The 26,179-nt window shown below is 46.0% G+C and overlaps 1 protein-coding gene across 2 annotated transcripts in view; it reads right to left on the reverse strand.

Moving 5' to 3' along the window:
• The window catches only part of CASKIN2 (CASK interacting protein 2), a 149,329-nt gene that overhangs the window by 116,200 nt on the left and 6,950 nt on the right, over positions 1-26,179 (reverse strand). For both annotated transcript variants that reach the window (XM_033960349.1, XM_033960348.1), the window contains exon 2: positions 24,194-24,978. In XM_033960349.1, the coding sequence (XP_033816240.1) occupies positions 24,194-24,287 (94 nt within the window). In that variant the 5' untranslated portion in view covers positions 24,288-24,978. The remainder of the gene's footprint in view (positions 1-24,193; positions 24,979-26,179) is intronic.

Genomic DNA, 26,179 nt, shown 5'->3' on the forward strand with positions numbered 1-26,179 from the left:
GGAGTGAGCAGCTGCACTGAGTACAGATGCAGAGTGCATCTCAGAAGCATAAAGAAAGCAGCAACGGTGTGTAGAAAACGGGTTCAAAGGGACTCGCAGCCCCCTCGCTCAGCTTTCAACCCCAGTTTGGTTCAGAGAGCATAATCAAAATGATTAGAGGACGTCGTCTCCTCTTAAACCTGCAGTCAGCAGCTACGAACGAGCCCAGTCCTTTTCTTTCACTTTCCTTCTGACCTAATCAGTATTTGCTCTGTGGCACCCTCTGCAACCGCTGTGGCCTTCACTGGCGCGTATCTGCTGATGGGGACAAGCTGCTGGCACAGGACCGATGTACATGAGGCAGAGTACATCCTTGAACGAGGAACATCATGTGACCCCGCTGCAGCACTTGGCTTCCCAAGCCTGCAGACCAAGACAGAAGTGTATTGTGCATAAGGCAGCACAAGCATGCCAGAGACTCAGTTCGCATCGTACACACCAGGCTTGTGCCAGCTCGCTGCCTCAGACACTGCACGGCTCCCCCGGGCAGGTTAGATATGCTGGCACACCTACAGACTCCGAGGGAGCTTGGCAAAGGATCTGAAATAGTGCCACCAGTCTCCCATGCCACCCACACTGGCTCTATCAGAGTACCAGTCAAGGGAAAGGGGAGAGAGAGGTGACAGAAACAAAAAATGGCCTTTCGCCTATGTGTTTCCTACTTGAAGTAGCATGAGAAAATTTGCATGCAACAGAACCTGGGATTATTTATCTTAAAAATCAAGGCCTCTCTCTCCTGCCTCTTCCTCTCTTATACACCATCACTACTACTATTTATCACCTATATAGCATTGACAGGCATACGCAGCGCTATACATTTTCACATTTCATAGATGGTCCCTGCTCAGAAGAGTTTACAATCTAACACCCCCACCTAAATTTAAAGGTGACCTCCCCAGTAACAATGAAACAGGGGCTTTTCCCCAGGCAATGTGGCACTGCACGCCTGTTGCACAGGATGGATTGGCAGCCCTGTGTCAAGAATGGCAGGAATATTTTATTTAAATAACTAAAATAAAATAACCCCACCACACAACACAGAGGACGAGGATGGTTTAATGCTACAGTCTGCTTAATCACCAGACTTCATTTGGAAACATAGTCACAGAAGCCTACATCAACTCACATTGGCTTCCAATCCAAGAAAGAATCCAATCTAAATTCTACTGCATGTTATTTAAAACCCTAAACGGAGACAGCCCATCTTACCTGAACAACCGCCTCATCCAAGCACCCACTACCAGACACAGAAAAACGCACTCCCCATTCATACCTCCCCCAATCAAGGAAGTAAAACGATCAAAACTACACGACGGCCTCCTAGCCACTCAAGCCACAAGGCTGGACAACCAGATTTCCAACCTTCTGACGACCACCCCAGACTACAAGACATTCAGAAAAGAAATAAAAACTATACTTTTCAAGAAATTCCTGAAGCAGCCATAAAGCACAGTTACTTACCGTAACAGGTGTTATCCAGGGACAGCAGGCAGATATTCTTTACGCATGGGTGACGTCACCGACGGAGCCCCCGGTACGGACCTTTTTAACTAGAAAATTCTAGTTGGCCGCACCGCGCGTGCGCGAGTGCCTTCCCGCCCGACGGAGGAGTGCGTGGTCCCCAGTTAAGATAAGCCAGCTAAGAAGCCAACCCGGGGAGGTGGGTGGGTCGTAAGAATATCTGCCTGCTGTCCCTGGATAACACCTGTTACGGTAAGTAACTGTGCTTTATCCCAGGACAAGCAGGCAGCATATTCTTTACGCATGGGTGACCTCCAAGCAAACAGAGAGGGAGGGGGGATGGTTGGCCATTAGGAAAATAAATTCTGTAGTACAGATTGGCCGAAGTGCCCATCCCGTCTGGAGAAAGCATCCAGGCAGTAGTGAGTAGTGAACGTGTGAACTGAGGACCAGGTGGCAGCCTTGCAGATTTCCTCAATGGGTGTTGAACGGAGGAAAGCAACAGAAGCAGCCATAGCTCTGACCCTCTGGGCTGTGACAGCACCTTCCAGTGACAGACCGGCCCGAGCATAACAGAACGCGATGCAGGCAGCAAGCCAGTTAGACAGCATCCGTTTAGAGACAGGGCGACCTAGACGGTTAGGATCGAAGGTCAGGAAGAGCTGAGGGGACAAGCGGTGAGCCCTGGTACGGTCAAGATAGTAGGCCAGGGCACTCTTGCAATCTAGAGTGTGTAACGCCTGTTCCCCAGGATGTGAATGAGGTTTCGGGAAAAAGACAGGCAACACAATGGACTGGTTGAGGTGAAAAGCCGAGACCACCTTGGGAAGGAATTTAGGATGGGTACGCAGAACCACCTTGTCATGGTGAAAAACAGTGAACGGTGGATCGGCGACCAGTGCATGCAACTCACTAACCCTCCTGGCAGAGGTGATGGCAACGAGGAAGAGCACCTTCCATGTTAGAAGTTTGAGCGAAGTTGTGGCAAGAGGCTCAAAAGGTGGTTTCATGAGGGCTGACAAAACCACATTCAGGTCCCAGACAACAGGAGGAGGCTTCAGAGGCGGTTTGACATTGAAGAGGCCTCTCATGAATCGGGAAACCAATGGATGAGCCGTGAGAGGTTTCCCGAGGATAGGCTCATGAAACGCAGTGATGGCACTGAGGTAGACTCTGATTGAGGTAGACTTGAGGCCAGCGTCGGACAGAGAGAGCAAATAGTCCAGTATCGCTTCCACCTGCAAAGAGGTGGGATTGTGATGATGCTGTAGACACCAAGAGGAGAACCTGGTCCACTTCTGATGGTAACATTGGCCTTTTTGGTGCAGGGGAGGGGAAAATTCTGCTTGTAATTGCAGACAAAGAGAACATAGATGGAGACAGACGCAGGCAAACAGGCAAGTTCTGCAGCCCACCATAAATCCCTTCAGACAACCTTGGTAGTTTGGTAGTTAGTGGCAGTACTTCTGAGCTGTCAATGCTGGCACCCTGCACATGTCCATCCATGAGCGAGAGTAGTATAGAAACATGATGGCAGATAAAGGCCAAATGGCCCATCCAGTCTGCCCATCCGCAGTAACCATTATCTCTTCCTCTCTCTATTGACTAAGGCTCTTAACATTTGCATCTTCTCTTCCTATAGGCTACGGTTCTTTACACCTGCATTGTGATGTCATAGAACTTTATGGTTATAGAAACATAATATCATGATGGCAGATAACCATTATCTCTCCCTCTCTCTAAGAGATCCCATGTGCCTATCCCATGCTTTCTTGAATTCAGCCACAGTCTCTGTTTCTGCCCCCTCTTCTGGGAGACTGTTTCAAGCATCTACCACCCTTTCTATAAAAATGTATTTCCTTAGATTACTCCTGAGCCTGTCACCTCTTAACGTCATCCTATGCCCTCTCATTCCAGAGCTTCCTTTCAAATGAATGCTCTACTGAGCTAGAGAAGGGGCTCAAAGAGTGTGAGAGTGCAAGAGCCTTCAGCTAACATGACCGACTCCTAATGAGCGAGACGAGACTTACATTTCTGACCCTGACTTTTCAGGAGACAGGAATTGTGTTCCACCCGCCCAGGGAACAGAAAATCTGCAGCTTCCTTCTGACTGTTATCCGAATATGCCTTTCCTTACACAGCAGGTGGAACCCTAATTAAAGGCTCATTCACCATTTGATGAATCTAGATTTAGATTTAATTACATTTTCAAACCTGAGCTAAAGGCACGTTACATTTAGGTACAGTTAAGTATATGTATGCCCCTGCTCAAGAGAGATTATAATCTGAATTTTGTATCTGAGGCAATGGAGAGTGAAATAACTTGTCCAAAGTCAGAGTAAATGCCAGTGGGAGAGGCAAGATTTGAACTCGAGCTTCCTTGGTTCACAGCCCCCTGCTCTAACCACTATTGTACTCCTCCATTTGCTTATCGATTTTCACATTTATCTATGGGTGTGATGAAGGGTTGTACAATGGAAACATTAAAAGTAAACCACAATGCTGCAATATAGAGTAGAGGAGTTAGCCCGGAGTGTGTGGCACAGTGGTTGAAGCCACAGCCTTAGCACCCAGAGGTTGTAGGTTCAAACCCACAGTGCTCCTTGTGGCCCTGGGCAAGTCACCCAACCCCCCATTGTCCCAGGTACATTGTGAGCCCGCCAGGACAGACAGAGAAAAATACTTGAGTACCTGGGAGATCAATGTAGAAAATTGAACTAATAAATATGATGTGGAGCCATGAAACTTACAAGTTATTCCTCACCTTTCTTGACATTTTTTTTATTTCAATGAGGCACAAGTATAGGGAAAACAAGCCACTGTTTCATCACCAATGAGGTTGGCTCTTAGGCATTGGTGGAATGAGGCATTATGACATCACAATACGAGGGGCCACTGAAAAGGGAGAGTGTGGCACAGTGGTTAAAGCTATAGCCTCGGCACCCTGAGGCTATGTGTTCAAACCCACACTGTTCCTTGTGACCCTGGGCAAGTCACTTAATCCCCCCATTGCCCCAGGTACATTAGACAGATTGTGAACCTGCCAGGACAGACAGGGGAAAATGCTTGAGTACCTGAATAAATTCATGTAAACCATCCTGAGCTCCTCTGGGAAAACAGTGTAGAAAATTGAACAAATAAATATGACGTGGAGCCATGAAATTTACAAGTTATTCCACACTTTTCTTGACGTTTTTTTTTTTTTTATTTCAATGAGGTAACTGCATCTAATAAATGGGCACATGTATAGGGAAGCAAGCCACTGTGACATCACCAATGAGGTTGGCTCTTAGGCATTGGTGGAATGAGGCATTATGACATCACAATATGAGGGGCCGCCCAACCAACAAAAGAACAGGGAGAGTGTGGCATAGCACCCTGAGGCTATGGGTTCAAACCCACACTGCTCCTTGTGACCCTGGGCAAGTTACTTAATCCCCCCATTGCCCCAGGTACATCAGATATGAGTGTGAGCCCACTGGGAAAGATAGGGGAAAATCCTTGAGTATCTGAATAAATTCATGTATACCATTCTGAGTTCCTCTGGGAGAACAGCAGAGAAAATTAAATTAATTAATTAAGAACTTGGGGAAGCCCAGTTCAAATCTTGTTGGTGATCTCAGGCATATCACCCAACCAGCCACTGTCTCAGCTAGAAAAATGTGATTATAAGCCCTCCAGGGCCTGCACACACCTCATAAACCTGAATGCGACTCATCGTTCCACTGAAAAAAAGTGAATTAAGCTAAAAAAAAAAGAAAAAAAAGAAATACAACCAGCCCCTACATCTTTATGATCAGAGTGAGGCAACAGGAATAGCAGAGGTGAGTCAAATCCCATGTACAGCTCTGAAGAGTTTTTTTTAAACAAGCTGAACTCCCTCTCCCCCAGCTCACTGGTACACTAGCGCACAGAAGATAATAGTATGAACAATAATGGTACTGCAAACGGATGGGACAGGTTCCTAGCGGATGAAGAACCGATAACTCCTCTTCCTGCCCTGGCTCTGTTTGACCATCCTGCTGATAGCCAGCTGTATAAATAGCTTTCTTTTGACTGCCTGTGTGTGGCAGGGTGAAGGGTGTGAGGAGGGGGGTTCTGCTTATTCACAGAGAAGTGGGAAAGCAGGAGACCGACCTCTCCTCCGCTCCTCTGGAATTTTCTTTGTGGGCTTCTATTTTGTGGTCTAGGATTGACACATGCTGTGAGGTTTCTATATAGAGTAGAACAGAGTTTCTTGGGAAAACACTTTAGCCGCTCTTGCTTAAGTGCCCCTCCAATCCCAAAGCCCCTTCTCTGCATCGAGCATTTCCCATGCTCTGTTCAGAGACCCAGGGCTTAAGGAGACTGAAATGCAATTCTCAGCTTAAAAGTAATTTCTGTTCGTGTTAAAGACCCCTTGTTTGCCCTTCAAGGAATACATCCATAGTAGACACAAAACAGAGGTTCTTTGGGTTCCTAACACAAGTTAACAAATACCTGACTTCAAAATATTTCTTGGGAAGTAGGAACTCCCCCTGAAGTCACAGGTCGGAAATCTCAGAATACTGCTAGACACATCATTTACTCTGATCCCGCAAATTCAAACAACCTTAAAAAATTTCTCTTATCGTCATCTGCAGCTACGAAATCTCTCTCCATGCTATAACATCACAACTAGACTACTGCAATGCCCTGTACACTGGTCTCCTCTGAACCCTCTCGAGTAACGCCATGTCCTTTTTAAGGTACGGCAACCAATATTGCTTATGTTCTTATGACTCACAAGAATAAAGACGATTTCGGACTGGATTTGACTTCTCTGTTACCCCTGGTTTTATTTGCATTCAAAAATTGATATCCTGCATATATCTATGTGGATTACACTGTAAAATACAACATACGGAGAAATATAAAATCGCAGTCTTTCAAAATGCTTGAACAAATAAACATGTTTTCAATAGTTTCTTAGTACAAAACAATGAACAAAGAAAAAAACAAACAAACTCCAAACAGACAAGGCCAAAGTGGGGATGGAACAGTAGATGTCAACCAGAGATAAAACTAATGAATAAATATTTATTAAGAACCAGAAAAACAGCCTTTGTCATATCTAATCTAATCTAGTCTTTGATTTATATACCGGATCATCTCCCAACGGAGCTCAACTCAGTTTTACAAGTAATTAAAGACAAGCAAAAAAAAGCAACCAAGAGCATAAGAGAAAATAAGTGTTGTAGAGCAATCAATTCATTGAACCTTCAGGTAAACTATTCAAGTATTGTGTAAATAATAAAGTTTTTAGGACTTTACAAAATTGTAACTGACCTATCAATCAGGAAGCCCATTCCACATTTCTACCAATTTATAAGCGAAAGATTGACTGAATTTCCCTGCCGATTTAATTCCTCTGAAAGAAGGGAACAATAGTTTATATCTCTGTGTATTCCTCGAATGGCAAGACCCAATCAAACGATTGACGATGCCAAAGGGGGGATGGAACAGAACACGTCAACCAGAGATAAAACCAATGAATAAATATTTATTAAGAGCCAATAAAACAGCCTTTGTCATATATTGGATTAAACTGTATTGTACAGCCAATAAAAATCTCTGTCACAAATTGGATTGAAATGTGTTGTAGACCTGACATGGTCCAAGGCACCAATGCCGAAACACGGACCATGTTGGATCTACAACACATTTCAATCCAATTTGTGACAGAGATTTTTATTGGCTGTACAATACAGTTTAATCCAATATATGACAAAGGCTGTTTTATTGGCTCTTAATAAATATTTATTCATTGGTTTTATTTCTGGTTGACGTGTTCTGTTCCATCCCCCCTTTGGCATCGTCAATTGTTTCTTAACATTACTCTTAGAAACACACATTCATAGCAATCTTGGAAGCTCATTCCATCGGAACCAAGGTGCCACACATGAGAAAGAACCCAATCTTGCATTCTGATAATGCACCCTAATGATACCCGGTCGTAGAAGGTATCATTGCTGATTCTGACAATATACAGACAGTACCGTATTTTCACGCATATAACGCGCGCATTATACACGATTTTACATACCGTGCATAACCATGTGCGTTATACGCGTGAGCGCGTTTTACAACTTTTTTTAAAAATAGTTCCCTCCCCCCGCCCCCCGATTCACCCCGCAGGACTGCTCGCACCCCCACCCCGAAGGACCGTTCACACTCGCACCCCGAAGGATCGCTTGCACCCCCACAGCCTCCCCACCCCCCCACCCCATCATGGAGAAGCTCCTACCGTTGTCCTGCTGCTTCCTCTGCTGGCGGTCCCGGCCCTTCTGTGAGCCCTGCGTCTGCTGCTTCCTCTTCCAGCGGTCCCAGCCCTTCTGTGAGCCCTGCGTCTGCTGCTTCCTCTTCCGGCGGTCCCGGCTCTTCTGTGAGCCCTGCGCCTGCACTGCTTCCTCTTCCGGCGGTCCCGCCCTTTCTCTGACATCAGAGAAAGGGTGGGACCGCCGGAAGAGGAAGCAGTGCAGGCCCAGGGCTCACAGAAGGGCCGGGACCACCGGAAGAGGAAGCAGCAGGACAACGGTAGGAGCTTCTCCATGATGGGGGGGGGGGGGGAGGCTGTGGGGGTGCGAGCGGTCCTTTGGGGTGCGAGTGCGAGCGGTCCTTCGGGGTGGGGGTGCGAGCGGTCCTGCGGGTGGGGGGGGGTGAATCGGACGTTGGGGGGGCATCAGGCTTTCAGGGTGGGGACAGGATTTCAAGGGGGAGAGGAGAGTCGGGGCGGGCGAAAGGAGAGTCGGGCGGCGATGGGAGAGTCGGGGCGGTATACGGGTGTGCGCGGTATATAAAAATTTATTTACATAAATTTGTGTTCCCCGCGCGCTATACCCGTGTGCGCGTTTTACACGGGTGCGCGGTATATGAGTGAAAATACGGTAGTTGTTTCAATACAGCTGGAGCAACATGATAAGAAGAGCTTGTGGATCAAAGATAACATTTTTAAATTCAATCTGGAACTTCAGAGGCAGCCAATGCAAAGCTTTTAAAACCAGAGTAACATATATGTAATGCTGTTTCCTATGAAGATAATATATTGAATATTTGGATTTTCAATTTAAACAGGACATCATGCTAGCTAATATCAACATGTTTAATTCTTATATTTAATTTGTTTCATTTTGGATTATAATTTTGTGATAACGATTTTGTCTGCCACCTTGAAGAGAGAGTGATTGTATTTTATGATACCATACAACATGTTTTCATGGAGGGAGACCCTGGAAAAGAAGGTTACAAAGGTTAAGTTAAATTTTGCTCCTATCTGTTAAAAGAAAAGCAACCAAGAAGATACCTTTATTAGGCTAATGAAGGTTTCAAAAAGCAGGCACTCAGGAATGGAAAGGTCCTGCCTCAAGCCATGCAACAGATTTGTATCACACTGAATAAAATTCCTTCTCCCATCCCCTAGAGGCAGGACAGGATTAAGGCAGTGGCAAAGTAAGCCTGTGCCCGGGGCCCAAATTTTTAGGAGGGTCCTTCTCAGATATGGTAATTCAAAAGCTGCCTAGGCAGATTTTTGCCACGCTAAGTCAGATGCTAGAAGACAGTGTTGGTAGGAGGGGGGTAAGGGGTGGTTTGGTCATTGAATTGAGTCTGGCAGAAGCCTAGTCTTACCCTGTACAAAGCTCCAGGTTTGCCCAAAAGTAGTGTTATCAGATGTCCAGATTTACCTGAACTTGTCCTCTTCTTAGAGAACTGTCTGGGTGTGCGGAGAATGACACTGGGACATGATGTCAGAAGAGAGCCGAGGCTGGCGCAAGCAGCAGGTGGAAGATGCTGCATGCGCCGGTGAACATTTCAAGAGGTATGTAGGGGGGGGGGTGAGGCACATAGCACAACGGGGAAGAGCAAATGGGGGGGAAGGCATACGGCTTGGCGATGCCGGGCCACCACCCCAGGCACCCACCTCTCTAGCGACGCCACTGATCACAAGGAGTGTTAGTGGGATTTGAACCCTAGGTTCCTCGATTCTCAGAGCTTCAGATCACGTGGCTTCTGGGATATTCCAGCTCCCTAGAGCTCGTGTTATTGTGAGTTTGAATCCCATTGCCGAAGTCCCATTATGGCAGTGGGATTCAAACCACAAATATAGATTCACAGTCACTCAATCGGGAAGTGCTGTACAGGGGGATAGGAGGGATTGAAGGCTTCTGCACAGAGGGATGGGAGGGAGGGATGGGAGGCTGCTGCACAGAGGGAGGGATGGAAAGCTCTAACCATTAGCCTGCTTCTCCTACTGGAAGAGGTCTGCAGATCAGTTCTGTTGATATTATATGATGAAAGAGGAGAGACAAAAGGGTAAAGAGGCATGGATTTGATATACTCCATTTCTGTGTGTACAACCAAAACAGTTTACATATACTGTATTATATGCAGGTACTTTCGCTATCTCTAGTGGGATCACAATCTAAGTTTTTGTACTGGAGACAATGGAAGGTTAGGTGACTTGCCCAGAGTCACAAGGTGCTGCAGTGGGAATTGAACCCACTGCACTAACCATTAGGGCAACTCCTCCATGCCTTAGTGCCTCTAATTATTACATGAAGGTGACAGTGGATGAGCTCTCTAATATGATAGGATGAGATTCCTAGAGCTGGTGCTGTTATTTCATTAATACTGTATTCCGGTCCACAACACAGAGACTTTATGCGTGTGATGTGTTTACGCTTTCTTACTGGCCTGAGCACACTAATAACAAAGAAAAAAAAAAAACCCACACCTTGGAAGAATTAACTTTATGGTCAGCTGCCGTCTAGCCACATCTGCAGGCTCAGTTCAGCTCTTTCCATGAGGTAATCATTATATTCGCAGCTGCTGACATTGGTAGAGGACAGAAAAAAAACACACCCTGACCAGTGCAGGGCATCTTCCCAGTGTAATGGTGGGTATGAATAAAACACCCACGTGTAGTCAGAAAAAGCCAAGAGGTGGAGCCTGAAACTGCAAGAGCAGGTACACTTCTCCCTCCGTATTCACTGTGATAGGGGATTAACAGAACCGCAAATACAGAAAAACCGCAAATAACTTTTTCATATGTTATTTGCCGTTTTCTATTAAAAGCCATCGTGAATACGGTGACACCGCGACTAACACGGTGGGAGACCTGGCCCGTTCCTGAAGGAGAGGCAAAAACACAGTGAAGAAAGCGCCGGGAATCGGCGGTTTTTTCTGTAAACGCCTGATGTAATTTGGGGGGTGGGGGGATCCAGCAAGCTAAAAACTGTGGATAATCGAAACCACGATTGCTGAAACCGCGAATACGGAGGGAAAAGTGTAACTTGTTATCACGAGAGAAAGCCACACAGGAGAGCAATGCTTCAGTTTATTAAGTCTAGGGGCTCATTTTTCTTATTTTTTCATTGTTGACTTTATACAGTGACCTACGTTAGAGAATGACACGGTGACAAAATTCATCACCGTTCCCGTCCCCGCGGATAACCGCGGGAAATAATCCCATGTAATTTTCTAGTGTCTATTTCAACCTCAGTCCTTCTACACCAGCATTCTTCAAAGCAAAGCTTGAGGGTCAGTGGTTGTGGCCATTCATACTCTGATTCTTATGTGAGCCAAGGATAATGAAGCTATTGTGATATCACTGATGTGATTGGCTCTTAGGCACTGGTGGAATGAGGCATTATGACATCACAATATCTGCTCTGGATACCAGAGACTGTCATTCTGTAGTGCCTGTTTCAACCTCAGTCCTTCTACACCAGCATTCTTCAAAGCAAAGCTTGCGGGTCAGTGGTTGTGGCCATTCATACTCTGATTCTTCCCCTTCTCCTTAAAGAATGACATGAAGATGGTTTCCCGCGGTTATCCGCAGGGACGGGAACGGTGATGAATTTTGTCACTGTATCATTCTCTGACTCCTACGTCAAGACATTTTACAACCAATTTCATACAGGCCCAGCATGGTCCCACCTCAGCTTCAAAATTAACCTGGGCAGAGCTGCGTGAGAGATGACCAGGTTAGGCGTGAGAGATGACCAGGTTAGAGATGTCACATAGGGGTCCTTTCACTGAGGCGCGCTAACCGATTTAGCACACGCTAAACGCTAAGGCGCCTTAGCACGCACTAATCTTTAGTGCGCGCTAAATCGGTTAGCGCACCTTAGCAAAAGCATCCCATAGACTGGGGGCGTCAAAGTCCTTCCTCGAGGGCCGCAATCCAGTCGGGTTTTCTGGATTTCCACAATGAATATGCATAAGATCTATTTGCATGCCCTGCTTTCATTGTTATGCTAATAGATCTCATGCATATTCATTAGGGGAAATCCTGAAAACCCGACTGGATTGTGGCCCTCAAGGAGGGACTTTGACATCCCCGCCATAGACACATGCCTAGTAGGAACCTTCTAGAAAGGGAGCATGTGAAGCAGGCCAACAGACCCTGCCTTCCAACAAATACAGCTTCTCGGAGAGCAACAGCAAACCGTGTCCCCTGAATGGCTGCGGGAGCTGCCAATGTTTGGCGAGAGACAACTTCAAGGGCACTACGGTGCCTATATGAACCTCTGAAAAGCACCAGACCAGAGACAGGTCTTTGTGCAAACAGCTCTGTAAATGGAACTTTTTTTTCCCCGTCTTTCATTCAGAGCAGGGCGGCTGGCATCTTTGTGGCTGAGGACGTGCACCCTGACACGACACAGCAGATAAACGCCAGTCCGATTCTGCTGTGTGAATGATTAACCAGACTCACTTCCATTAAAAGCCAGTTCTCCAAGTCAATGACAAACACTCAGCCTCCTTGAAAGGACTGTCTGGAAAACAGTTACAGTTACATTTATTTGAGATGCCGCAATCAATGAACAAAAGACGTGAAACCACAGCGGTTTACAATTAAAAAAGAAAAACCTGGGGAAAAACAAAAGAAAAAAACCTCTAAAAAACCTGACTTAATGAGTATGCTATAACTAGGAAAACACAATCTTCTATACCATCTCCAAGAATACTCCTCTCTATATATTCTCTGTTAATTGCTATTTCACTTCAGATATTCATAAATATTCTTCATGGACCTCAGAACCACCCTCCTCCAACCGTTATCAGTACATCTTCTAAACGGGGAGCTTCTCGGGTGTATATCTCCTCACTGGTCCTGATTTCTAATATACTTTTTTTTTGAATAAATTTTTAACTTTTTATAACTTTGTTGTATTACTTAAGTATGTACTTATCTCAATGAGTAACACAGCGGTAGGACCCGACATGTTTCGCATCCGCTTCGTCAGGGATCCATGCAAAACCGCTAACATCCACCCTGCTCAGTTAGAGCCAGCCTCAGCAGTGATGTCACAATGGCTTGATTAGATGGCAACTTCAGCATTTGGAACCCAGGACAATACCAGACTTTACAGTCTACGGCCCAGAAGTATCAAAGAAGAGACAAGTTAATCAAATCATGTATTTTTTAATGGGTATAACTTATGGGCAGACTGAATGGACTGTTTTGGGGGAAAAAGTTAAGTTTACAGTAAAATGTGGAGGGTTACAACCCCCCAAACCCCCCATAACGCCGGCGCGATGTCTATTAAGTAAAGTGGGGGGGGTTCCCCAACAAAAACCCCCGTCGGAGCCCCTAAAAACAGTAATTTTGAGCGGTGCGCGCCTCCGCTCTGCGCTCAATTGTCCGGGCGCGCCTTTGTCTTTCGCGCCATTGTCTATGAACCATTTTTATCCCACGTTTTTTTGAATTCCATCACTGTTTTCCTCTCCACCACTTCCCTCGGGAGGGCATTCCCGGCATCTACCACCCTCTCCGTGAAGAAGAATTTCCTAACATTGCTCCTAAGTCTTCCTCCCTGTAACCTCAAATTATGCCCTCTAGTTTTACCATTTTTTTCTTCTCTGGAAAAGATTCGGTTCTATATTACACTTCTCCCTCCGTATTCGCTGTGATAGGGGATTAACAAAACCGCAAATACAGAGAAACCGCGAACAACTTTTTCATATATTATTTGCTGTTTTCTATTAAAAACCATTGTGACTATGGTGAAACCGCGAATAACATGGTGGGAGATCCAGCCTGTTCCTGAAGGAGAGGCAAAACATGGTGAAGAAAGTGCTGGGACTCAGCGATTTTCTCTGTAAACGCTTTCTCTATGCAAGCTGTTGTAATTGGGGGGGAATGGCCAGCAAGCTAAACACCGTGAATACAGTAATCGAAACCGCGAATGCTGAATCTGCAAACACAGAGGGAGAAGCGTAATGCCTTTCAAGTATTTAAACGTCTGTATCATTTAACCATGTTTTAAATTCTAGGTGGAGAGTCTCTCTTCTGCTTTACCATGGTGCCAGTGAGCGATGCCAGGAGGATGGCTTTAAAGCTGTGCCAGCTGTGTATTCACAAGGTGGGCATAACATGGCCAGCAACTATGTAGGCTCCCTGCCAGGTCTTAGCGCTAAGGGAGGGAGGTTAATTCAGTTTCCCTGCCCAATGAATCCTTAAGCGTCCGAACTGTTACCACGGCAGCCGGCACTAAAAACCATGCTATGGTTTTGTAAAAGGTGTGTGTGTATGGGGGGGGGGGGCGGTTAACTTTTAATAAAATGAAAAAAAGCACAAAAGAGTAAATCTATTTTCATTTCTTTTTGCCTTATTTTCTCTTTCCTTCCTCTGGCATTTTACGACCCTTTCTCTCTGCTCTCTGGTGCTTCCTTCCTCGCCAATCTCCTCTCCTCAGCGCTGCTCTAGACTGTGGCTCCAGCTCTTCTGGGTAGCTCAATGGTAGGGCGCTGACTTGATTGCCGCTCAGGGACCTCTCGGGACAGGGACCTGCCAGCAGCAGTTCGTCTGACTTACTGGAATGTTCCCATTCCAGCTTTATGAGACTGTGCATCAGTCTCATAAAGCATCATTCTAAAGACACATAACTAGAAACATTCTATAGGGAAGTCGGTGTCGATAGACTATAAGGGCCCTATTTAAAACTCTCTGGTTGGCATTTGCTTTAAAAACCAGCTGAGATGTTAGCGCTACTATCCAGATAGAGCAGCATGTACTCTAAGAACATAAGAACAGCCTTACTGGGTCAGACCAATGGTCCATCAAGCCCAGTAGCCCGTTCTCACGATGGCCAATCCAGGTCCCTAGTACCTGTCCAAAACCCAAGGAGTAGCAACATTCCATTATCTCAGATTCCGGAACCCCAAATAGTAGCAACATTCCATGTAGAATCCCCTAAGAGTAGCAAGATTCTAGAATCCCATAGAGTAGCAACATTCCGTACAGAATCTCAAAGAATAGCAAGATTCCGGAATCCCAGAGAGTAACAAGATTCTAGAATCCCATAGAGTAGCAACATTCCATGCTACCGATCCAGGGCAAGCAGTGGCTTCCCCCATGTCTTTCTCAATAACAGACTGGACTTTTCCTCCAGGAACTTGTCCGAACCTGTCTTAAAACCAGCTACGCTATCCGCTATCTACAGCCAGTTCCAGCTGATGGCCATCGCTATCCGGATAAATGTCTTTGAATATCAGAAGCTCTTTGGTTCTATCAAGCCGGGTCAAAGTTAAGAAGTGGTTAAAAGCATGCGATTAAGAGGCTACAATCCCATTACTTAGACTAAAATCAAAGAAGGAATTGGAAAAAAAAAAACCCTCTAGGTTTGTTGCCGGATCTCCTTTGTCCCTTTTTCTTTTCATATCTTATCCCGTCTCTCCATGCCTGCCTCCAGCCTGCTATTAGCGTCAGACAGTGTTTTCATAAAAGAAGGCGGGTGTATTTGACAGCTCAGTGCCAAGATAGATTACCCAACTAAGAGGCACATTATACTGGACATAGACGCACTCTAGCAAAACATTTCCCTGCAGGCACTGCCTACAGGGAAGCTTGCTCAATGACACCTGCTGACCTTATGCATACAAGCAAATACGTGCCGCGGTGGGAAATCAAAAGCACCACATATATGATGTAAATCAATTCTTAACAGAAGCTTAAAAAACAGCGTCGCTGCTTCCTCACAGCCAAAATCTGCCAAGGGATCGTATAAGCAGCGTACTGGTACCTCACAAATTCCCCCAAATGTTTAAACGCTGGTCCCTTTTTAAGGACTTTTGCTGCAATTAGTTCATCGGCACACATTTTGGAAAAAAAATACCCCCCCCCGAAGCCCACAATGGTGCTGTCTTCCCTTTGCAAGGTTCTGCGGGCTCAGGACAAGTCCATACGTGCACGGTGCTGGTGGGGGATGGGGCAGCCAGAACAAGCAGGCCTTAAACTGCAAGCAGATTTCAAAGCTAGAAAAGCAGGTGTGCTACAGCTCAGGAATAAGGTACACAGAGGAGTTGCAGGTTAGGACTGAGGTGCAGTGGCACAAATGCGTCTTTTCTGTTTAGGAACAACTGGAGACCTACGACAGTGGCCTTTAGTCATGTGACCTCCTCCACTTCTGACTGGTCTCATTAGTGCCAAAATATTCCAGGCCATCACTTAGGGCTCTTTATGCAAAGCCGCGCTAGGGCCTTAACGCACGGAATAGCATGCGCTAAATTGCCACACGCGCTAGCCGCTACCGCCTCCTTTTGAGCAGGCGGTAGATTTCCGGCTAGCCGCTACTGCCTCCTTTTGAGCAGGCGGTAGATTTCCAGCTAGCCGCTACCGCCTCCTTTTGAGCAGGCGGTAGATTTCCGGCTAGCCACTACTGCCTCCTTTTGAGCAGGCGGTAGATTTCCGGCTAGCCGCTACCGCCTCCTTTTGAGCCGGAAATCTATCGCCTGCTCAAAAGGAGGCGGTGCTATAGCACGCACTAATCCAGTGCGTGCAATAAAACCACTAGCGCGGCTTTGTAAAAGGAGCCCTTAGGGAGGCAGTCTTGTGTGCTGAGAGTATACAGGTGTTACCATATGGCTTTTTTTTCTGCCAGTTGCTACCATTTTGAATCAGCTGTTGCTGCTATGCGGTCCTCTCTTGTGGATTTCTCTTGAAGACACAAATTGCGAAACATGGTACTCCTGTTCAGATACAGGGTGCAGGATTTGATTGCCAAGAAGAGGAACGGCTGGTTTTGCTTTTAAGATAAGTGCTGGGGTTTCCCCCCCCCTGCGTCTTTATGAACTTGAAAGAGAGAGTGTTATTCTTTTTTTCTGATATGCCCAAGGGTGGTTTCAGACGGTTTTAATGCATTGAAACTGTTTGTTGAGTGGAGTTTTTTGACTTACGATTAAGCTGCGTTTGCTTTTTTTTTTTTTTTTATCAATTTTTTATTTTAACAAAATCAAACATTTTGTACAGAAAGACTGTCTGATTAAACATATTTTTTTTAATTAAAAAAAAAATTCTCCAATAAATGGGAGCCTGAGACCCCGTGTTGATGGGTGGAATATAACACCTGGCTGGTAGAGCCCTCGTGTCGGCCATTGGCTGGGGGGGAGGTTAAGGGGAAATGATGAGGCCAGGTAGGAATTGGGAGAAGGGCCTGTCAGTTATAATATTTTTTAAATGATTGGTGAGGCGTGCGGGGGGCGAGAAATTAAAAGGGGACCCTGGAGGACTCGGCTCCTTCTTAGGTCCTCCAGGGCGGCGTTCCCACCCACCCACCCGCCCATGTTTGTGGACGGATGTTGGTAGCTTGGGGGCGGTTCTCCCGAGCTACTGGGTCATGGGGCTCATCAGGTGATGAGCATTGGGATGGCATGGAGCCGTGCCCGGTGGGTCAGATGACCCGGAAAAGGGGCACGAGGGTCATGCCACTCCTCTGACTCTTGCTGTGGTGGCGGGGTCGAAGGAATAAAACTCATTTCATGTGGTAGCTCGGGAGGAACTCTTTTATATAATGTTAATAATATGTTGAGATGTTATTATGGTAATAAACTGAGCTGCGGCTAAATTTTACCCAACCAGATGACTACAGAGTGTTTTTTGGGAAAAGGTAAGGAGTGGATTATGAAGGAAGTGGGGTTAGAGTATTTAGGCGGACAGCAGGGCCTATCCAGATCCCGCTGTTAATTCTCTATTCAAACAATCTCAAGTCCTCATAATAGATCCATTTAGGAACATTTAGGAAATTCAAAAGATAAATCCTATGCCAAATAAAGTGGCCTATGCCAAATAAATGGCTGCTGTGAGTTCCCGTAGTCTCTCGAGACTACGACGGGAACTCCCCACAGCCATTTCCTATTGGCGATCTACACGGGGCAGGAGCGTAGGAAGATCGCTCCTGCCCCGAAAGCTCGCTAGACCAGTGTTCCTCAACCTTTTTACACCTGTGGACCGGCGGAAATAAAATAATTATTTCGTGGACCGGCAAACTACTAAGACTGAAATTTTTTTTAAAAAACCATCGCCGCCCCGTCCCCGCGAGCTCGGTCCCACAAACAATCTGATCCCATCCGCACAAGCCTCAAATAGTTATAATTTTATATTGAACATATTTTATTAAAGTATAAAAAGAAACAATATTCTATACAATTGTCATTTTATAAATACAAATAATACAGGGCAAAGATCAACAAAACCCCTGTCTCCCCTCCCCTTCACATATATCCCCTCTACTATCAAGAAAACTGAATAAGCCAAATTATTACAAAATGCTACACAAATATCATGTAACAGAATACCACAGTCACACATGACAGGAATGGTGATAGGGGAGTGGAACTAGGGCAACTGCCCCCTGGTCAGAGAGAGCCCTAAGCCAGCTGGAAGCTAAAGAAGCACTGCCTGGGCTTTGCACTCCCCAGTTATGTCTAGCAAGATACATATTTCAAATCTGATATATTTGAATCACAAGATAGAAATAAAATTATTTTTTTCTACCTTTTGTCATCTCTGGTTTCTGCTTTCATTGCCTTTTCACTCTCTTCCAGCCAGTGTCTGCCCTAAGAACATAAGAATTGCTACTGCTGGGTCAGACCAGAGGTCCATCATGACTAGCAGTCCGCTCACGTGGCAGCCCTCTGGTCTAAAACCAGCACCCTAACGGAGACTAGCCCTACCAGCGCACGTTCTTGTTCAGCAGGAACTTGTCTAACTTTGTCTTGAATCCTTGGAGGGTGTTTTCCCCTATAACAGCCTCTGGAAGAACGTTTCAGCTTTCTACAACAGAACTTCCTTACGTTTGTACGGAATCTATCCCCTTTCAACTTTAGAGAATGCCCTCTTGTTCTCCCTGCCTTGCAGAGGGTGAACAACCTGTCCTTAGCTACTAAGTCTATTCCCTTCAGTACCTTGAATGTTTCTATCATGTCCCCTCTCAATCTCCTCTGCAGAGAAGAGGCCCAGTTTCTCTAATCTTTCGCTATACGGCAACTCCTCCAGCCCCTTAACCATTTTAGTCGCTCTTCTCTGGACCCTTTCGAGTAGTACCATGTCCTTCTTCATGTATGGTGACCAGTGCTGGACGCAGTACTCCAGGTGAGGGCGTACCATGGCCCGGTACAGCGGCATGATAACCTTCTCTGTCTCTTCAGTCCAGCATCTGCCCCTTCCATTCACTGTCTGTCTTTCCCTGCCATCTCTCCTCCTGCCCCCCCTCCCCCCCCAATTTGGTCTGGCATCCATCATCTTCCTTCTGTTCCCCTCATGGTCTGGCATCTCTATCCTTCCCTCCCCCCTGTGGTTTTTAGCATATCTCTCTTCTCATTTCCTCCACTCAGATCTGATATCATTCTCTGCTCTCTCTTCCCTTTTCTTCTCTGGTCTTCCTTCTCTATTTTCTGCCTCCATCTAAATTAAATTCTTTCTTACTATTTAGTCCCGTTTCCCTCTTCTCACTGTGTCTACCCACAGCTTGTCACCCCTTTCCCTCACCCCTCCATTATCTTACTATTTTCTTCCCCCTTTATTTATCTCCTCCTTCCATCCAGTATGTGTTCTTTCCCCACTTCCATTCAGCATCTGCTCTCCCCTCTCAACTGACATCCATCTGCCTTCTGCTCTCTCTCCCTTCTTCTCACTTCCATCATCTGTCCCCTTCTCTCTCTCATCTCCTCCATTCCATCATCTGCCCCTTCTCTCTTCCCCCCCCCAACTTCCAACATCTGCCCCCCTTCCCCTCACCTTTGTGGGTCACTTTCTTTCCCCTGAGGGTGGCTCATGTCAGAGGGGAAGCTTTGGCCGAGCAGAACCGCTTGCAAGGAACAGTGGAACTTACTTGATTGATGTCGATGCTGGGGCCCGTTGCCGTTTGAAGGAGGAAAAAAAAAAAAGGTGGAAAAAAGGGACCTGCAAAGGCGAGAGGAAGGGAAACCTCCAGGACAGCTGCTCTTTGCCCTCCTTCAGCGGCCCAAGAGTCCAGACCAACAGCGGCAGCTCTGTGTACTTTTAACTTCGGCACAGAGCTGCCCCTAATCAATAGTTTAGCGCGGTTTCATGAGGCAGCCTTGGGGCCTTTGATAGCCGGCCCGCTTTGATGATGCGATGTGGGCCGGCCTAGCAAAGGCCCCAAGGCTGCCTTATGAAACCACGCTAAACTATTGATTAAGGGCAGCTCTGTGCCAAAGTTAAAAGTACACAGAGCTGCCGTTGTTGGTCTGGAGGTGCGGAGACAAGGCAGGAGTCTCGGCGAAGGCAGGAGTCCCGGCACAGCGACTGCAACAGGAAGTTGTAAGTCAGCTGACACTGGCCTTTCGTTGCGGCGGAGACCGAATTCTTTGCGGACCGGCAAGATTTTGTTTGCGGACCGGCACCGGTCCGCGGACCGGCGGTTGAAAAACTGTGCGCTAGACCACCAGGTAAGGCCGGGATGCCGGGGGGAAGACTTAACAATGTGGGTTTTTTTTCCTTTTTTCCCCTTCCCCAAAAAATCGCGAATATGTGAAATCGCGATTACCGAAACCGCAAATGGGGAGGGGGAAGTGCATCTACAATGACTATGCATGAGAGAGATTTGCCTGCACTGCCTTCTTGGTATGCAAATCTCTCTCACGCATGTTCATAGTGGATATTCTGAAAAACCTGGCCTGGCAGTAGATCTCGAGGACCGGACTTGGGCAGCCCTGCTCTAAGGGCTCCTTTTACAAAGGTGCGCTAGCGTTTTTTAGCGCACGCACCGGATTAGCGCACGCTAGCCGAAAAACCACCGCCTGCTCAAGAAGAGGCGGTAGCGGCTAGCGTGCGCTATTCTGCGCTTTAAGGCCCTAACACAGCTTTGTATAAGGACTCTAAGCGTATAAAGCAGGGGTGTCCAATGTCGGTCCTCGAGGGCCGCAGTCCAGTCGGATTTTCAGGATTTCCCCAATGAATATACATGAGGTCTATTTGCATGCACTGCTTTCATTGTATGCTAATAGATCTCATGCATATTCATTGGGGAAATCCTGAAAACCCGACTGGATTGCGGCCCTCGAGGACCGACATTGGACACCCCTGGTATAAAGTATATAAGTAGTTGATTTCGCACAGGGTTGAGTGGATGAAGAGAGCCTGCAGCAATGCCTGAGAGGAGAAACCCTCCAGGAGCAGCAAGTGGCAGCCCTAAGATTTTAGAAGCTTTGCTCTGCACCCCAGGGACACCAGCTTCTAATCTCTTTACTCCATGGTAATAATCCAGCCTCCGTTCCGCCAGCTGCCCTTTTGTACAATCCCTAACCAGTAGCTGATGATTACTGGGAAGAGGAGCCAAGGCTGGGATGGATCAAGTCACAATTTCAATTAAACTCTGCCACATTCAGGCAGGACAGAAAAGGACCCAGGAGAGAGGTAAAAAGATAACGAGCCCTCAGCTTCCACAACCCGGGTCCCTGAAGAGAGGTATCAGCTCCCTGGGCCTGCCTGGAACCCAATCACTTGGCTTGTTGGAAAGCTAATGAATCTTTTAATTGCACAAATAAACAGGAAATGGGAGGAAGGTGGGGCAGTGGAGCTAGCCCAGGCCCTCATCTCTGCTTTTAAGAGCAGCTGCACTAGTCCACACCCACTAGGGCTACAAAGCAATAAATAAAATTAAACACTCTCCACCACCCAGCACACACCCACTCCAAACTACAAACACTATTTATACCCACACACATGGAGTATTTCTGGTCATTGTGGAGCAACCCAACCCATGCTGTCTCTTATTATTAGCTACTCTAATAGCCTGAGTTTTTGCTGATGGCAATATCTTTGTCACTTGTACCGTGCTCAGTATTTCCAGAGTGCGCGCATAAGTAATGCTCTCGTTATTTTGGAAATTTATAAAAAAGCTTCTCTTGTACAATTCCTCAGGGGATCTGAGCAACAGGCTCTTAGGCAGGAGAAACCCACACCTTGGCCTGTATGGAATGGGATAGAGAATGGCACGGGAACAAATTTTTCCCCATGGGAACTCGTTCACTCATCCCTGCAGCTCTGTCCTCGTCTGCACAAGCCTCAAACACTTTAAAATCATAAGTATCCGAGGCTTGTGCAGCTAAGACGGAGCTTACAGGAATGGAGCAGGGACAGTGACAAAAACTGGCGGGGATGGGACAGAGAAAAATTTGGTCCCCGTGTCATTCTCTAGAATGAGATTCAGCTGATTCATGGATTCGTTGTGTTGCACTTGTCAAGGGTAAGGTGAGCTGTTAACATGGCCGCGTTCTCTCATACTGTTATACTGTTATGTTGTGATTTATGATTCTTTGTTATGGTGTTGGATGCTTTTCCAATAAAAATTATTAAAAACAAAACAAAACATGGGCGCTCCCAGAGCCTCTAAAGCAGGGGTTCTCAACTTATTCTCCAGGACACACCCAACCAGTTAGGTTTTCAGGGTACCCACAATGAATATGCATGAGATAAATTTGCATGCACAGCCTCCATTGTATGTAAATCTATCTCACGTATGTTTATTATGGATATCCTGAAAATCATATTGGCTTGGTAGGTCTTAAGGACTGGCTTGAGAATCCTTTCTCTAAAGCAGGGGTGTCCAACCTTTTGGCCGGAAAAAATGTTTCTGGGGCCGCACAAATGCGCAAACGTTGCAGCAAGACAGAGGAGGGAGCCAGCAAGATGGTAAACACCCGGGGGCAGCAGAGGAAAACACTGCATTGGCCTCGACCGGGGCCGCACAAAATACTTCATGGGGCTGCATGCGGCCCTCAGGCCGCAGGTTGGATACCCCTGCTCTAAAGCATTTGAGGGAAATGTTTCAGTTTCAAAAATATGTTATTCGGGTAACTATTTCTTTAGGTCAAAGGGTACCTGATTGACCCCCCCCCCCCATTGTTCAGAGGCTTGAGGAGGAAAGTTATCCTGAAACCAAGGATTTTTGTCTTTCTCCCAACTTCACAGAACCTTAACTTTTGAATAACAATCCCAGATCCTGACAAATTTAGTACTGAGAAACGAGTGTCCTCAGAAAGATAGATTCAAAAGATACCGATGTACATAGAGGTCACTAAGTTCTCTTGGTCACATCTGAAGGGAGAAGGTCTGTGGTCAGAAAAACTCTGGCAAAGCAACACTTTCAGATAATTCTCATCTTGATCTAATACAAGCTATCAACGCCTGCAGAGAATAAAGATTTGTCAGGCTCAACTTCTCACTACTAAACCAAGAAACAGAGAGAGAACTCACACAAGAAATGAGAGGCCAGACACAATATCCAATTAATCAAACCAGCCTGTTAAATATTGTTTTCAATGGGAGGGGGGGGGGGGGGCGGAGAAGAAAAAGTGCTTTTTCACAGTGTCTAATTCTGATTAATAATGGGGACACCTCCGACTCCGCCTCTCTCATGAGAAATGTGCTCACCAAATCTCTTGGTTGACCGTTCTGGAAATGGATGTAAATGTCATAACATCAACCTATGGTGCCAAATCCAACCCTTATGCGGGTTAAACATCTGAGCGTGCTGAGAAACCCTCCTGCTCTGGGTCATGCAGTTTGGCCTCTGAGCCTTCGGAAGGTGTTGGCTGGTCATCTGTCTCGGTGTGCACGTCACCAGACAGTGACAAATAGCCCCGTCTCAGTCCTTTGCCAGAGACACGGAGCTCAGACACCGCTTCGCCCTCTTTGCTCAGTTTTGATCTCACAGTCAGGGCAACAGCTGGTATTCTATTTTGGCACCCTTGAATGAATCGCTACAGATACGCCTGCTCTCTAATCCGTGCCCCCCCCCCTCCCCACTTTCTAAATGCAGCGGCATCCATATGCCATCTTGAAGATCTTTCTATCCTGAACGCCAGAAGGGCCACACACTGCCACCGCTACTTCCTGGTTTGGAGTATTAGGGGACACTCAACAGTGCACCTGTGTCAGGATCTCTATGGCAACACTGAGTTATGCCAACACCCACACAACCCGTATTGTATTACCAGTACACATACAAACACACACACACACACACACACACAATCTGTTCTGAGCACAGAAAGCTCTGCGTGTGCCTGCAGACCAGAAATCCAGAGAATGACACGGGGACAAATTTTCCCCCGTCCCCACGGGAACTCATTTTCCCGTCCCGTCCCCGCGAGTTCTTTTCCTGTCCCTGCCCCATTCCTGCAAGCTTTGTCCTTATCTGCCCAAGCCTCAAACACTTTAGAATCATAAGTTAAAGCAGAGCTTACAGGAATGGGGCAGAAACAGGGAGAGCGATAAAATTTGTGGTGACGGGACGGAGAAATTGAGTTCCTGCAGGGATGGGGACAAAATTGTCCCCGTGTCATTCTCTACCTGGTGCACTTGGTACACACACAGTCTGAGCTGAAAGTGCTTTTTGCATAGACTTTAATAACCCCAAGGGATACTCACTGTTTTTGGATGCTTTAGTCTTGGCCACCAGTTTTTGGACAGTGGCGAGATCTCTATTCTTAACAGCCCGGATCAGCTCCTGCTCTCGCCCCATCGTGTGATGACGTGTCCCAATGTTAGGTCAAGAAGAAATGTCGAGTACACTAGACTATTAGTCCATTCTCCACTGATAATTCCAGAAACAAACAAAAAAAGATTCTTGAAAGTGACGGAAAAATACAACCCAAAAATATCCTTAAGAACCGGCTTCCAAAAATGAAGCTGGTTTGGGTTAGACTTTAAAGCACTAAACTCGTCTATTTACTTATAAAGATTTCTGTTAAATAATATTTAATAAATTAAGGAAAATCAAACCGGCTAAGTGCTTCAGGGGCCAGGTGCCAATGAGATGAATAAAATTAAGGTCAAACTTGTCCCTCTTTTCTCGCTCCCCCGAAAAACAAAGAAACAAAAAGAAAACAGTTGGTTTTAAAGTGGGTTCATTCTTTCCAGACGTCTGGTCGATGATTCTTTAAGTTGTGAAGAAACATGCCAAAGTGCCATGTTGATTGGTCCATGTTTTGGTGGTCTATGTTGGACTGCATTAGCAAACTCTTGCTCAGAAAAGTGCCCATCTTGCCTCCATCCTCAGGTGATGGTAAGAAAGTTGTATCCAACGCAAGCATCCGTCGGTCTTCTCTGAAATCCCTTAACCATCCAGTTCCAGATGAGTTAGCGGCGAGTTTTCAACTAAGAATCTGAGATGAATCGTGGAGAGGCAAGTGGGATGGTAATGATCCTCGTACCTGCAAGCACACACACCGACAGCCGAGTTAGATTTCAAAAGCTACTAAATGTCTCTCCATCATGCTTTCCAACTCACATTTCCTAGAAATGGGAGACATATACACGAGACAACTGGACTATTTCTATCCCAGCTCACAGTACTCACATGCAAAGGGTTTTTTTTTAAGGAAATACCAGTCACAGAACTCTTAGGGCTAATCAGAAGGTTGACTATCCTGCTGTCCAAGGAGAACCTACATTACAGGTAAGTAACTACACTTTTTCAACACAGAAATGTAATGTAATGTAATTTATTTCTTATATACCGCTACATCCGTTAGGTTCTAAGCGGTTTACAGAAAATATACATTAAGATTAGAAATAAGAAAGGTACTTGAAAAATTCCCTTACTGTCCCGAAGGCTCACAATCTAACTAAAGTACCTGGAGGGTAATAGAGAAGTGAAAAGTAGAGTTAGAGGAAAAATAAAAATAAAATAAACATTTTAACAAGACAGCATTGATCTAAATACTTTGGAAGGTAGAAGAGAGGAGAGAAAGGAATAGAAGCAGAAGGGGGAGCCGTTGAACAGTAGAATTCTGGAGAAATTTAAATGATAGAAATAGAACAAAACAAAGACAAAAGGCAAAACAATAGATAAGATTAAAGATAAATCATAAGCTGGAAAGAAAAATAAAATAAAACTTTGTCTTCAATCCACGGTTTCAGCGTCAGTGATGAAGTGGAGCAAGTAAGTTTAGGAGGAGCGATTGACGTTTCCAGAAAGGGCAGAAATCACAGAAACCAGTGGGTTCCAATACATATATACGAGACAACTGACTACAGTCTCTGCCAGACTGAGCTTATAGTCTATTGAAGACGGACAAACAGCAAAAATAATATTATGAGGCTTTATGGAAATTATTAAAACAACAAGGTTAGAGAAGGGTTTGTTTCCACTGCTTTCTATATCTTTCCTACAGCACTTTTTCTACCTGTTATTTTTTTGCTACTTTTTTTTTTTCCTGCAGTACCTCAGCACTGCCAGCAGAGTGCAGGTTTCTCCATTTGCCCAGTGGTACCCAGCTATGCGCTCTTTCACACATACCAGCTGGTCCCGGCTACTGTGATCACCTCATCCTAGTCCCCTAGCAACAGCTCTAAAAATAACTCCTCGGCCACATTAGTAGTCAAGGATCTGGAGAGGTCCAGCTGGCTGGC

The sequence above is a fragment of the Geotrypetes seraphini genome, chromosome 10, assembly GCF_902459505.1.
Source record: "Geotrypetes seraphini chromosome 10, aGeoSer1.1, whole genome shotgun sequence".
In the NCBI taxonomy this organism is placed as follows: domain Eukaryota; kingdom Metazoa; phylum Chordata; class Amphibia; order Gymnophiona; family Dermophiidae; genus Geotrypetes; species Geotrypetes seraphini.